The sequence below is a fragment of the Corylus avellana genome, chromosome 9 (assembly GCF_965113065.1).
Source record: "Corylus avellana chromosome 9, dhCorAvel1.hap1.2, whole genome shotgun sequence".
Taxonomy (NCBI): domain Eukaryota; kingdom Viridiplantae; phylum Streptophyta; class Magnoliopsida; order Fagales; family Betulaceae; genus Corylus; species Corylus avellana.
Genome location: NC_142498.1, coordinates 20,861,911 through 20,877,629, shown reverse-complemented (window position 1 = coordinate 20,877,629; position 15,719 = coordinate 20,861,911). Strand labels below are relative to the sequence as shown.

At 34.8% G+C, this 15,719-nt stretch overlaps 1 protein-coding gene across 1 annotated transcript; it reads left to right on the top strand.

The window, feature by feature from the left end:
- The first annotated feature begins 11,409 nt into the window (after positions 1-11,409).
- On the top strand, positions 11,410-14,017 carry WAT1 (Walls Are Thin 1). The gene is made up of 6 exons (XM_059604096.2): positions 11,410-11,718; positions 11,822-11,884; positions 12,039-12,155; positions 12,248-12,668; positions 13,190-13,341; positions 13,509-14,017. The coding sequence occupies exons 1-6, from the start codon at positions 11,495-11,497 to the stop codon at positions 13,705-13,707; spliced, it is 1,176 nt and encodes a 391-aa protein (XP_059460079.1). The 5' UTR covers positions 11,410-11,494; the 3' UTR covers positions 13,708-14,017.
- Positions 14,018-15,719: the final 1,702 nt, after the last annotated feature.

Sequence of the window (15,719 nt, the reverse complement as noted above, 5' to 3'; positions counted from 1 at the left end):
TTATTAACTAGCTAGATCCCACAATTTGTAACCGATTTGCTCATGTGTATAACCGAAGAAAATACATTGTTTAGCTACTTTGTTATCAAGCTTGGATCACTCATATTTAGGAATATGGACAAATGCCCTAAAACTAAACACTCTCAATTAAGTGCTCACAACCAGCATATGATCTTTAGTTTTCAAAAGAAATGCTCACACTTTACTATAATGGTCATCAATAAAAATCACATATAATAAAGTGCAATACTAACGATTTTAATTTTCATAGTGCAAACATAAGCATGAACCAAATCAAGAATTTTAACTTTTCCATATGAAGAGAATTTATGAAATGAAATTTCGATCACTTTGTTTTTCAACAAGACAATGAGTATTGGGCAATAGCAATGAAATATCATAAAGATTAGGATCCCATGTCTTAACCCTAATGTGTGAGTATGACAGAAGATCAAACTCAGTTTCTATGCATTCTTTTGTAGCCAGCCACTAGACCAACATGTACATTTGCAATTCCAAGACATATGATACCATTGCTGATTTTTTTCTTGAATATCATGATTGAGCGCATTTTTTCGCTAGCGGCGCCCTTGAAATCAATCAAATTGTTAGATTCTTTCTAATCATTCCATTGTGTATCATTCTGCTATTCTTGTATATCTCTTATGTGTTCCTCATACATCACAAAAGGAGGAAAAGTTGAACCCAAGTCACTGAAGGACATTGGCCTTTTAATCTAATCTAAGTCTTCAATGGTTTGATTTTCCAAGAAAACATCTTTGTTTCTTTAAATTTTCTTGTTAACTATATCCCACATCTGTAACTGAATTGCTCATGTGTATTAAAGAAGATGCATTGTTTAGCTAATTTTTTATCAAGTTTGGATCTCTCATATTTAGGAACATGGACAAATGCCCTACAACTAAACACGCTCAAGTGCTCAAGAGAAACTTGTACTTAAGAAACATCTTCTCTTAGTATGGGCACTTTTGCAATCATATCCTCGAAATTTTAAAATTTGTAATATTCACATGCCAAGAATTTGTCCTTTTTAATTTCACCTATTCACCAACACCCCCCACCCCCCCCTAAAAAAAGGGTGGAATTTTGTTTGTTTGTTTGTTTTTAAGTTGCATTTTGGGTATTTAAACAAAAAAAAAAATTGGTGAAATTGAAAGGGAAAAATTCTTGGGATATCAACATTGCAAATTTGTAAACTTCTAGGGCATTATTTCAAAAGTACTTATATTATGGGAGTGATAAGTGAAGTTTTCCCTTAAAATAATGAAGGTTTTTTTTTAACAAAACTTAAAGAAAGACATTAACATGTAGCAATGAGATATCATAACAATTAGAATTCTAGGTCTTAATCCTAATGTGTGAGCATGACATTGCAATTTTTGAACTTCTCGAGCATTATTGCAAAAGCACTTATATTTCAAGAGGGATAAGTGAACTTTTCCTTTAAAATAATGAAGTTCTTTTTCATTAGTCGACAAAACTTGAAAAATGACATTAACCATGCAACAATGAGATATCATAACAATTAGGATTCTAGGTCTTTTGTAGCCACTAAACCAATATGTACATTTGTAATTCCAAGACGTATGATGCCATTACTAATTTTTTCTTCAATATCATGATTTTGTACATTTTTTGGCTAATGACAAGTTTAAACTAATCAAATTGTTACATTCTTTCAAATTATTTCATCGTGCATCAATATGCTATTCTTGTATATCTCCTCTGTGTTCCTCATGCATCACAAAAGGAGGAAAAGTTAAACCCAAGTCACTGGAGGACATTGGCTTTAATGGTTTGATCATCCAAGAAAACATCTTTGTTCCTTTAAATTTTCTTATTAACTAGCTAGATCCCACAATCTGTAACCGATTTGCTCATGTGTATAACTGAAGAAAATACTTTGTTTAGCTAATTTGTTATCAAGCTTGGATCTCTCATATTTAGGAATATGGACAAATGCCCTAAAACTAAACACTCTCAATTAAGTGCTCACAACCAGCATATTTAGTAAAGTGCTCACACTTTACTATAATGGTCATCAATAAAAATCACATATAATAAAGTGCAATACTAACGGTTTTAATTTTCATAGTGCAAACATAAGCATGAACCAAATCAAAAATTTTAACTTTTCTATATGAAGAGAATTTATGAAATGAAATTTCGATCACTTTGTTTTTCAACAAGACAATGAGTACTGGACAATAGCAATGAAATATCATAACGATTAGGATCCCTTGTCGTAACCCTAATGTGTGAATATGACAGAAGATCAAACTCAGTTTCTATGCATTCTTTTGTAGCCAGCCACTAGACCAACATGTACATTTGCAATTCCAAGACATATATGATACCATTGCCGATTTTTTCTTGAATATCATGATTGCGCGCATTTTTTCGCTAGCGCCGCCCTCGAAATCAATCAAATTGTTAGATTCCTTCAAATTATTCCATCATGTTAGCTCTTGATTGGTGTTGAAAATCTCCAAATAAGAACTTTTAATGCAGTGTGGGAAAATGACTTGAAGGGATTCTTCTATATATCTCTAGCAATGGTTTAGTTAGAGAGGGTAATTATATATTAATTACGCAATAATCGATCTGAATTAATGCTTAGTATTTATAAATATATATAGTGTTGCATGGCTTTTGTGATGACAAGACTAATCGAGTGGAGCAAGTTGAGGATTGTGCAGATGGATGGAGGAGAGAAACGTGATCAGTCGAAGGTGATCGAGTGGGATGTTGAAGGAAATTAAAGGAAAGAAAGAGTTGAGGTGGAATGGCCACCCATGTGTCGCCCACTGATTCAGCGGACAACGATGAGGATCTTGAAACACGACCAACTAGGAATCTTCCATGTCAGCTTTGAGAGATTTTTTGCACGAAGATCCCAATACCATCTGGCATCTTCTCAAGTCTCAACTTGAGTTGGACTTTTTATGGTAATGGTGGGCTACCCCATGCTTCATGCTTCCCAATTCAAGGGACCCTTCTTCCACAATATTACGCAATGCTAATCGACACTACTTTCTCACTCCCATGAACGTGGATTCTAAAAGTGGAAACCCAAATAAATGAAGAGAGAGAGAGAGAGAGTAGCAAGTGGTCCTCCCACTTTTCAATTCCATGAGAGATAATATTCAAGCAGATGGATGATGAAGATGAGCATTAATTTGAGTGAAGTGCAGCATGCCAATCCTTTTGTTCCTTTTTTTGAGCTTCCGGCCGGGTCTCAAGAAACCTTCTATTTTGGCCATTTTGTATGTGATGGTCACCATCACCCTGCTCTACTCTCCAATTGGAAAAGGATTTTCAGTTGTAAATATCATTAAATTATGTCTGCTTATGTTGTTCTATGCTTAATTAACAGAATTAATATGTATAATGTTTCTTTTCACTTCCTCAGCTTTCTTGTCTTTTATATATATATAGAAAGAAACTCCGGTACTAATTTCCATGAGAAGGAATACCCGGCCAGCAAGTGCGTAGTGATTTAACCTTTAGATCGATCATGCACTAAATCTAGCTAGGGTTGGTCAAGCTAGCGATCGAATTCAAGTCCAATAATTGTTTTTTTTTTTCCGCCTCACTAAGAAAAGAAAAAAAGAAAGAAAGAAAGAAAGAGGTTGACGCATGGATTTTGAGTGCGCCCATTGTTCGGTATCTCCTACCCATTGAAAAAAAAATAATAATAAAAAAAATAAAAAAATAAATGTACTCAGATTAGTTTAAATCGTATCCTTAATCCATTAACTTTACTCATCAAGCAGTTATTGAGTAATTAATTCATTCTCATTAATTCATTTAAAATTTTTACTGGTAAGATAGACACATGATCAGAATTTTGCCCAGGGCGAGAATTATGATAGAATTTTTTTTTTTTTTTTTGGGTAAATAAAGAAGATGTTAATTGTAAAATCAAGTAATTAAATCAAATTAAACGTAATAACTTTAAAACATTCGGTGAATTAATGTTAAATCCGAAAGATTAAGAAGATGATCAACCGTAAAGCTACACAAGTATCAAGAAAAAAAAAAAGCATGCATTTAGTCAATCTTGATGACTCAGAATGCCGTAATGATCACGAAAGATATCCAGTCAAAAAGGAGGAAGGCAATCGGCATCAAAGGATATGCATGCATTATTATTATTATGATTTATGAATATAAATAAATTAAAAGATAAGCACATGGAATTCACGAGGTAACACGTACCGACCTAGCTATCTAATCGTGTTATGCGATCTCTTAACAAAAGAAAAGATGGAGATCGAGGAAAATTAAATTTCACCAAATATTTCCGTCCTTGCAATTGATCTTTTGGTGGAATCACTTTATGTGCCAAAGAAGCCAAACAAAAGCGAAAAAGAATCGCTAGTAGGTTTATCGGCTACGTACCAAGTGAAATCCTGGAAGGAGCCAACACACATAAAGTCAGAGGGATCTTTCCAAAGGATAACAGGTTTTGGGGATAGGGTTTCTTACTTTTCATCATAATTGTCGTTGTTGTTATTTTATCTGTAATAAAAAAAGCAGTAGGTTTTGAGAAAGGATCAGGTTAATTCTAATAATTTGGGCGTTAAAATTATAAAAAAAATTTAAGAAGTGATAGACACTACCACATCAACTCTGAGTGATTCGACCTTTTTTAACCTAATTCAAATCAAAGAAACTAATTCAATGGTTATTGTTAACTGTCAACCGCTTTTGGTCCCAAATATTTGGAGTTGCTGTTTTGACGATGATCGACGGTGGCCGGTAAATATGGTGGCCAACAGTGGCTTGTGGCGGCGCACAACATAAGCGAAATGCACAAAAAGATCCTCTAGGAAGCATGAGCTCGATCGTGTGAAATGTTAGAATATAGCTTCATATTGCTGGCACAATACAAATTAGGGTTTATAAACTCATTGGGTATTTTTTATTTTTTATTTTATTTTTAAAGCCAAGATAATATACCCAAATGACACTTGAGTCTATTTTGGATTGCGTTTGAGAAATAGTGTTTTTAAGTCAAACAAATTTTTTGAATGTTAAAAGTACTTTTAGGCCTTTCAAACGCAAGCCCAAATAGACCCTAAACGTGCGATAATAGTTTCCATACATGCTTGTATTGGAACAGTGTAGGATGCATTAGAGAACAATAAGAAAAAAGAAACACAAAAAATGATTCCTTCCTGGGTATAACGTCTGCTATGATCATATTATTTTTAGGGGAAGGAAAATTGCTACGGCATGATTCTAGCTACTGCACTCTATGCATATCATTGATATCCCAACTGTTAAGTGGGTCACTTGTAATGAAGGGCATACAACATTGAAAAGGCATTTCCTCGGTCCATGCATGAACATCTTTGATCCTAACCCTTCAGATGTAATATTTGACCCTTTCTTTTCAGAAAGAAAGAATCCCTTCAAAATTCGCATCAAACGCCAAGGTCCATTCTAAAGGTCCCTTTTGCATGGTTATACCTTATAAGAAATGACTTGTTAGAATATATATATATATATATATATATATATATATATATAGGCTTACAATAATTGTCGATTTTTCGATTGCTAAATTGGGTTAGACACAATCTAGAATGATTAGCCCAAATATTATTAAGTGACCATTTAGTTGTTGGCTTTTTACGTTAGCTGTGTTTAAAGGAATTAGATTCCTTCTAGTTGTGACAATTAAACAATATAATATGTAGGCCTACAATCCTATTAAGGTTAGGAGTCATTGATGTGTTAGTAATATAATTTGCAGCTAGGCTAAGCTAGCACATCTATTTCAGCTCTGCATGCAGGTATTTTTGAACTCCATATATAAATAATAATTTGTTTATATTCTAATTTTCTGATCACATGTTTATTATAGAATTTACAGATCGAGTTAGATTAGGATTTACGTTTCTTGCTCCATCTTTCTCTTTGTTAGAATATTAATTAAACAATTAAATTAATTATTTCTTTTTGGTTTAAGCTTTAGGAATTATTAATGATTTAACATAATATCAAAGCAGAAGTCTTGAATTCAAACTTTATCTCTGTCATTAAATATTAGCAACCTAGGAACAAGGACTCTCGATCTGAAACTGTCCCTGTTCAGATATATAGGGACATCCTTGTATTGGTCTTGTTCTAACAATTCTTCAAAATCTTCAACCGCATACCTAAGTACAAAGCTACAAATTTCCCAAAATATAAAAATAAGTTTCAAATGCCGAATGAGTTAATCTCAAAACCTAATACTAACAAAGTCTTTTGGGCCTGGCTCAACAAAGGTGAAGCCTTAAAAAATGGGCATATATCCTTAACTGCTTTTAGAATTAGCAGTAATTTAACATCTCTCATCTCTTTCTCGAGTACTATTACTTTTTACACCAATTTATCACCCTTATTTCATACTAACCGACAGCCACTTAAACACGAACACAAATGTAAAATGATTGATAAATAGTTGCGAAGATGAATCCTAGCTAGTAGCTAGCTTATAATTCATTAGTGTCTACCTAAATATAATAAGGTAGAATTAGAAAGATGTAGCTAGGGTGAAGATCCTAAAGTCTAAGGCCTAAAACTGGGTGTTGGATACCTGTATAAGCCGTAAGATTCATAAAGAGGATTCCCGACAGTGAATGTGACTCTACATGATCATCAGCACCAAATGTGATCCAAACGGAATTTTTTTTTTTTTTTCCCATGCTCAACAGCCAACAGTTAACGTAGCCATGGAATGGAAACACGAGGTTGTGGCTGCTCCGAAAGTGCGCAACATGGTGTTGAGGCGTGAGGGAGACGACTTCGGCGCATTCATCAACTAGGCTTTTGATTTGATTCCCGTTGTCACTCTTTGCCTTTCCAACATCTTAATCATGGATGTTTGACGTGATTTATACTCTGCTAATTAAACTTAATTTGGGTCAACTTTGCAATTGGAGGAGGCTTAACTCATAACACATAAAACATTATTAATTATCAATGTATATATAGTACGTACAACACTTTATTAATTATAGCTTTGAAAACATTATTATTCTTAATTATATCTCATTATGCATCCAGAAACTCCATGCTCCTCCTGCATTGACTAATAAACATAGATTAGGAGAAAGGACAAAAAAGTGGGTCGATTAATAAAATTAATTTCTTTAGTTTTTAATTAGAGCATATTCTAATTTAATTAATTTTTTTCTCGTAAGAAATGAACAAATTTTTTCTTTGAAAACACGAAATTTCTTTATTTTATTTCAGTTGTTGTTCGAAATTGACATCTTTTCCGACATTAAGAAGTTAGAATGTCACTTAAAACAAAGTATTAGGCACCCTTTAGCAGTCGAATTGCCATGGAGAGCAAGGACCACGTGGCCGGTAGCTGAATGCCTAAAGGCTAGTGTGGTGCGAATTTGGACCACACCCTACGTGGTCAATGTGCCACGTCTTCCTGTGCACATGTAATGTTGGTGTCACAATTTACGCAATTCACCAAACTTTCATATTGCTACTAAAATCATTCTCGTTATTGGGTCTATTCGGCAAACTCTCTTTCTTTTTCCTTTTTCTTTTTTGAAAAAAATTAATATAAAAATATTTTAACTTTTTAATATTAAAAATTTAAAACTTTATACCACATCAATCTACGTCAACTCCAATATATATCTAAGAAAGAAAAGGTTTACCAAACGAATCCATATTGAATCATTCTTTTATTTTTTATTTTTTATTTTTTAAAAAGAACTTTAATTTTAGCTTTATGAGCCATTGGATAGATAGCCCCTGTACATTCCCACGGGTCACTTTATTCTATTATTATATCAAGGCTGAATGAATCATGTACGTACTAAAAAAAAAAATGGATGTCCACAGTCCACTACACTCTCCTTTGCCCTACCATTTGATCATAGGGATCTTTTCCTTTCGGCTCTAAAATCCAAAAAATAAAATTAAAAGTAAGGGAATGAAATATTCCATGTTCTCCAAACTCTTTCTTTTAATTATCAATAAATTGGACCAACATCCATCCCCTAAGATTTTTTTTAAAATTTTTTTATTCCAATTTCTTGAAATTTCAACAAGAAAATCGAGAGTAGACCTCAAATCTTAAGTACCCAGATAAGTGAGCGTTTTGAGTTTGTTTGTTAATGCTTTTTAAGATTTTTTTTTTTTTTTTTTTGTTGCTAGAAAGAAAAAAAATTAGCAAATATTAAAGGGGTCAAAGAAAGAAGGGAGGACTCGACCAGAGACTGAGAAGGGAGATTCTCTCGTGCAAACCAAATCTACACAAGCTGTCAGGCATGTACATATGCGAGCCAGAAGAGAATATTGAAGGTGTGGAAATGCAATTAAGATCACAACTGGCTGGGTCAGGGGTGGTGTCCGACCGGTTCATGCAGGCCGGGTCAGACCCGGTCGTCCTCTTCATCCACCTTTGTTAATTAGTACGTATTAATATATATATAATTACAAGGAAGGCAGGCAGGCAGGCAGCGGGTGTCTGCAGATGAAAAAGGCTTTAATATATTCTTCCTGGGCAGGCCTTCTTTTCGAGCTTTAGAATGATGGCGGTCTCTATTGAGGGGGGGCAGCATGTCTCTTAAAGGAAAGGATCTATTTCAGAATTAAGTAAAACTTTAGCAGTGGGAAACCTTAGTGGAAACACTTCATTAGTTTTCCTTTAGATTATCATCAACATCTTACCACACGAATGATAAAGACTCCTTTAATTCAATTTATTAACTTGACCTTTTTTTTTTCTTGTTTTCTTTTTTCAAATTAAAATGAAAAAGGCCCAGAAAAGATGGATTCTTCCTGTTGGCTGCTCTTTTTTTTTTTTTTTTGGGGGGGGGGGGGGGGGGGGGACCCCGGGGGGTGGGGGGTAAACTGTGATCCTCTCTCTCTCCTGGCAAAGTGGGTTATTAGATGTTTTTTGTTCTTCTCTCTTTGTGAAACAGTAGTGGACCTTTTGTAAAGGAGGGCTCTCGTTAAATTCCATAATCTCAGAAATGATTTATGATTGAATCTGTTTGTCTACTTAAAACTGTTGGACGCGGCGACCGCTATGTGATACCTAGCTAAGAGCATATGGCTATGAACGCTTCACTCTTGGTGGTGAGTCATGAATCATGATAGTTAGTAAAGAGGTTGATCATAAAGGTTTTAATGGGAAGCTAGTATATATGGCCAGTCAATTAGGGTTGGCAATTTTTTAAACAACTCGAAAATTCGACATAAATTCAATACAAATTAGAGATTAAGGTTGACAGTTCTAACATTTTCAATTAAATTAGTCAAATTATAGTTAACTTATTTAATCTTATATTGATCATACCTCAAGATGATCAAATCTAACACATAATTACACGAATTGCCACTCCTACCGCTAATATTTCATCTATGGGGTCTGAACTCAATATAATTCATATATATTTTGAACTTCTTCTTGCTTAATGGAATGACTTATTCATTAAAATAAATACTTTTATTTATTTATTACATATATTATATATGTATTTTTTTTTAATTAGTTTTGGAATTGTTACAAACTTACATAAAGAAAAAAATTTGAAGGTGTTAAAGGATTTTTGTTCATCTTTTTTGTGAGGTTAGAGAGGACTTTTTAAAAAATTTGGGATAACAGAGAGACTTTTTCAAACTTTTAGGTGGATATTTTTAAAATTTTTAGGGAGTTAGAGATTTTTTTAAAAAGATTTTAAAGGGAAATAGGGGATATTTTCAAATGATTGGAGGGGCTAAGAATTTTTTTTTTTTTTTTTCTTCCAGTTTTTCTAGGAGGATCGAATTAGGGGGTTTTTCAATGGGAAATTTTTGGAGTTCCAATGTACAATGAAATCGATCTCATATCAAAATAATAAAAATTAAAAATTAAAATGGTCTGTCAAACATATATATAATTTGAAGGTTAGTTTTACTCAAAGAAATATTTCTGAGTTGATGCGTTTAGCACTCCAGTCTCCACGTGAAACTGGCTACTTGAATGCTTTTTTCAAGTTCAAGGGAGGCTTGGCTTTGAAGGAGCAGTCGCTCGATCGATCGATCTTCCTTCCTATTCAAATAAGGGAAACCAGCTAGCTAGAAGGCAGGGGAAATATATTCTCATTTCATTTGCCAATGCAAAGTACTTGATACACACATTCACAAATAGTATTTGAACTTCCTGGAACCATCGTTCTAAAACATCTCACGTTGTCTAGCTGTAGTTGCTTCACATAATCTTCCAACTATCATGCATATTATTGAATGCCTTGGTGTATAAAGACTAATGCCTTCCATTAATTCTTCCTTTCGCTCTTATAATGGGGTTTATCGTTATGTGTCCGCTAGAATATTCCTTCAAAACTTCAACAATTAGTGCCTTTAACGAAAATTAATTTTATAAAGTAAACTGTTATTTTGGCCTATCATAAAAACTTATAAATTATTTTTTATACTACATAGAGTGATTTATAATTTAGGCCCTGCATAGACATATAAATTATTTGTTATACTACATGAAATAATTTATAATTTAGACTAATCATAGACATCAATTTTGTATTTATCCTTTAATTGTATTCTACTTTTACCCACTATTATGACGTTATAAGGTGTAGTAGCTTTTCAATAAGCAAAATTGGATTGCAAGTTGAGACAACCCCAAGAAACATTTGCCAAAAAAATAAGTAAAAGTATTATCAATATATAAAAAATTGAGTAAGTCCATGTCAACTTTAAAACAAATCTGATTAATTAAGCATATTCTACAACCAAATTACTTGATCGCATAAAATAAAATTCTAGAAAAAGTTTAGGGAAATTAGGAGTAACATCACCAAAAATAAAAATAAATAAAAAATCAGTTGATAACTAATATTATAAATGTAATTATTTTATTAGGTAAGACTTGTGGCTGATAATTAATAATATTATAATTGTTGATGATAAAATATAAATATTAGGATCTATAGGGGCCGTGTATAGATCGATAGATTAATACAACAAGGGGCTAGCTGTTGCCTGTTGGTGGGGTTGAGAGGAGTTGAGACTAGAGAGGGTATATGAGACCACATGGGGTACCCACCACCCCCCTCGTGCGCGCTATCTATCAATGGCGGCTCGTCCTCTCCTCAATTATCATCATTAATGGCATCGCGCCAAAACAAAACCTGCTAGTTAAATAGTTTTTTTTTTCTCTCTCTTCCTTGTTCAAAAAAATTTCACCTAGTGCGATTGGGGGGGTTGTCTTGTCAGCCAAGGAGGGGGAGTAGAATGTGGGAGACAACCGGGGCTATCAACAGTTGACAATTACGTCTTTTTAGGCCCACTGTGGGCCCACACTCACTTCCTTTCCCCTCACTCTCTTCCGCTATATTTACATCTCCCACTCTTCACTTAGCTCTCCATCACTTGCATTCCCCTTCTTCTTCTTTTTCTTCTTCTTCTTCTTCACCTCCCTCTAGAGTTCTGATCTGCTGCTTCCATGGCGGACGCCGCCGATTCCAGCTCTTCAAACAGAATGTGGTGCTCTATACCGGAAAGGCTGCAACTGCACGGGGCCATGCTGGCCTTGCAGTTCGGTTATGCCGGGTTCCATGTTGTCTCCAGAGCCGCCCTTAACATGGGCATTAGCAAACTTGTGTTCCCAGTTTATAGGAATATCATCGCTTTGCTTTTGCTCCTTCCCTTCGCATATTTTCTAGAGAAGTACGTTCACTAATAATTAATATATATTCCTTCAATTCATGATGATCATCTAAAATTGTAGCACGTACGTACGTAACAAAATTTTTCTTTTTCATTTCACCAGGAAGGAGAGGCCAGCAATCACTCTAAATTTTCTCGTTCAGTTCTTCCTCCTTGCACTCGTTGGGTATGATCAAATAACTGTTGCTTGTTGCTTCATATCTTCTAAAATTCTTAAGACTTTATGGTGCTACGAAAATGGTGCTGAGAATAACACACGTTAAAAAATAATCTCTCGTTGTTTAAGTGTAAATTTAATCACTCCTTTTTTCACGTGACAGAATAACAGCAAACCAAGGATTCTATTTGCTGGGCTTAGACAACACATCTCCAACTTTTGCATCAGCAATTCAAAACTCGGTTCCAGCCATTACCTTTCTCATGGCAGCCTTACTCCGGCAAGTTGTCTCTTATGCTTTGTTGTTGTTGTGTTTGGATGGTGAAACACGTGTGTGTTTTATTTATTAATTCATGATTTCCTGAAATGCAGGATTGAGAAGGTACGGCTAGATCGGAAGGACGGGATCGGAAAGGTGGTGGGGACGATATGCTGCGTGGCTGGAGCGACAGTAATCACTCTATACAAAGGGCCAGCCATATACAGCCCAACACCGCCACTGCAAACGATGATGCTCAACACAACACCTGCTTTTGTTTCACAGCTGGGAGATGCCAGCGGCAAGAGCTGGACCCTCGGCTGCATCTACCTTATTGGCCATTGCTTGTCCTGGTCCGGCTGGCTCGTCCTCCAAGCCCCGGTTCTTAAGAAGTACCCGGCTCGCCTCTCCGTCACCTCCTACACGTGTTTCTTCGGTCTTCTACAATTCATTGTCATTGCTCTCATCTTTGAGAAAGACCCTCAGACTTGGATTTTTCACTCTGGTGGAGAGCTCTTCACTATCCTCTATGCGGTCAGTCACACCCTATAATAACTCACGCCTTAATTTTTTTTTTTTTTGGTTATTCTAGTCAACTAAGAAATAGTTTAAAGACACTTAAGTCCTTACTGAGCCTTTAAGTTGGTATCAACTTTAAAGATACCATCAAACGATAAAAGTGGGGTGAAAAATGATGAAAGCTTAAAATTAGGTGGCGTACTATTCTTGTGTGATATGAAATGGCTTGTCAAGGGCCAAGATCAGGAGGGAGCAGCTATAGTTTGGGGGTCAACATGAGTTGAAAAAAGTCTGTCAAGTCTCATTCTGAAACAAAAGGGTAACTTTGTTCATGTGCGGTTATGTTCACGCCAAGTTCAATGAATTAACGCGTAGCTGATAGCTTTATCTGTATATACACATATATATGTGTTGAAACTTTTGCTTTAGTTGTTAAATGGTACAAATAAAAAAGGAGTCATACAATAATGTTGGGGGGTGGTGGGTATTTGAAAATGAAATGAGGATATGAAAGTTTGCGTGGAAATATATTGCAGGGTGTGGTGGCATCTGGGATAGCTTTCGCTGTACAGATATGGTGCATTGACAGAGGTGGCCCCGTGTTCGTGGCAGTGTATCAACCTGTTCAGACTCTTGTTGTCGCTATCATGGCCTCCCTTGCTTTGGGGGAAGAGTTCTACTTGGGAGGGTCAGTTCTTTCTCCTTCTCTCTCTCTCTCTCTCTCTATGATTACACGTGTAAAAAGACCAAACTAGGTTATGTCGTGTTTGGTAACATGTAATTACCCAAAAAAGTAGGGTTTCTGGAAAATTATGGAATATATATATAGGGGTTAATTCTGGATGAAATGTACAGGATAATTGGGGCAGTGTTGATCATAGTGGGATTGTACCTCGTCCTGTGGGGAAAAAGCGAAGAAAGGAAGTTTGCACAGGAAAAAGCTGCGATTCAGTCCACTCCGGAGCATGGCAACAACAGAGCAACCGGCCACATCAAGCCAGCCCTTACTCAGCCACTTCTCCCACCATCATCATCATCATCAGAGAATGTTTGACCCCCCAAATTCCTGACTTTTAACTACGGCTTTGCCTGGAAAAAAAGTGCACTACCCTATATCAGAAAGCTTGTGTGTGTATGATTTTTTTTTTTTTTTTCTTATTTCAACTTTTTTTTTTTATGGCTTTTTTGTTAGTAGGGGAGAGAGAGAGAGAGAGAGTATTAAAGGGGGATGAATATGATGATCATTGTCGCACATGTGGGGCCATGGGGCCTGAAATCCCGTATGCTTTTATATGTTAATTTTATGGTTTGATTTACCAAGAAAAGTCTGCAGAAAAGATATATATGCGTACATTATGAATGAAGCTAATGCTGCAGCCTGCAGATCATAATTATGGCATGGGAAGTGAAAGGACCCAAACCAACTTCTCTCCAATTTTATGTCATCACTATTTATGCTGCTAAAGTACTTGGCCAAGCATGCTGGTTTCTATTTGCCATCATAACCATACTCATTTGGCATTATTCCGGTCGGAAGCGAATCATCCAAAATTTCTCAATCTAAAGATTTAGCTTTTAATCATTCATGGTGATACATTATGAGATATGCTTGTAAGAATATCGACCACATGAGTAACACAGGCACCACTAACCGGTCCACTAGACTCTAACAAAGTTTTTTTATAAAATAATTAAATAAATTTCTTTCATTCTAGTCTATTAATTAAGTTAACATGCGTCTAACTTTAACAGCAAATTTTATAATTTTGATATGAAAGTGGGTGCGAGAAATAAATATATATGCAATAAAAAATCTAAATACTAATTTTTATTGTCACGTTATTTCAACTATATACATGACAATCATATAACATATACTAATTAGTAGCAATACTGAGCGGTACCAAATTGGTTATTTGGAGGAAGTGAGAAATCAATAAAAAAGCCAAAACCAAATGTCCAAGAGCTTAGTTGGGTGGGGGAAATGCCTATGATGAGTTTGGGACAATGATAAAGCATAGACCGACCAGGAAAGATCAACAATTCATCAAATTGAACCCCATACCAAGTGATCCCACCTCAATGGGATCAAACTGGATTGCGATTAAGGTAATTTGGAAGGAACAATTCTTGTTTGGCTGTCCCATGCAAGAAGCAAATATGGTCTCCTAAAGTAAGAAAGGCACAAACAATCATAGACTTTGGAGAGAGAAATTACGAAGAGTTATGGCCTCCATTTCTTCGAGGAATCCAAATCATCTTTTTTAAAAAAATTTGGTAAAGGACCTACAATGATTTTTTGTTAAATAATAGTAGGATTTTTCTAGACAGCCATGACACACGTCCTAATATGATAGTGACTATAAATCCTTTTTTGATTAATAGACAAATTGCTCTAACAAAACAATATCACATATATATTTAAGAATTTTTTCAATTCAAATCTTATTTATGACTTGTTTAATGGTCACTTTGGCTAAGTCATGTGTTGCATTATTGGCATCTCTGCTAACATATAACAACTCTGCCAACTAAAAAATAATTGCAAAACCATTTGAGTGTCTTCCACTAGTTGTTCAAAATAGCTACAATTCTTTAAACCTCATCTAAATTATGATTGTTAGAATATTTATTAAATGATTAAATTTACTTATTTTTATTAGTTTAAACTTTTAGAATAAACATAGTTATAAGATTATATAGGTCAACTTTAATCCGACCCATTTAATTTAAATGATTACATTCTTCAACCATAACCATAACCATTTAATTGTGTATTAAATTCTTGTCGAGTTTATGTGTCGTTTCAAAACTTGACAATCCTATATGAAATCAGCTCAATAAATGAATTCAAAGTTCAAAGACATTGCTAGAAGTTGATTGAATAGATACTACTCGATCGACAAAGCAGGTGCCAAAAATTTGTTCTTTTAACCATTTAGAGTACTGCTTGATCTGGAACATCTTTTATACTTTATTGCCTAAGATTTGCTTGATCAACACATATGACTTGACTAATTCTCATATGATATTACTCCCTCTCTGAGCTACTTGTTCATTGTAAAA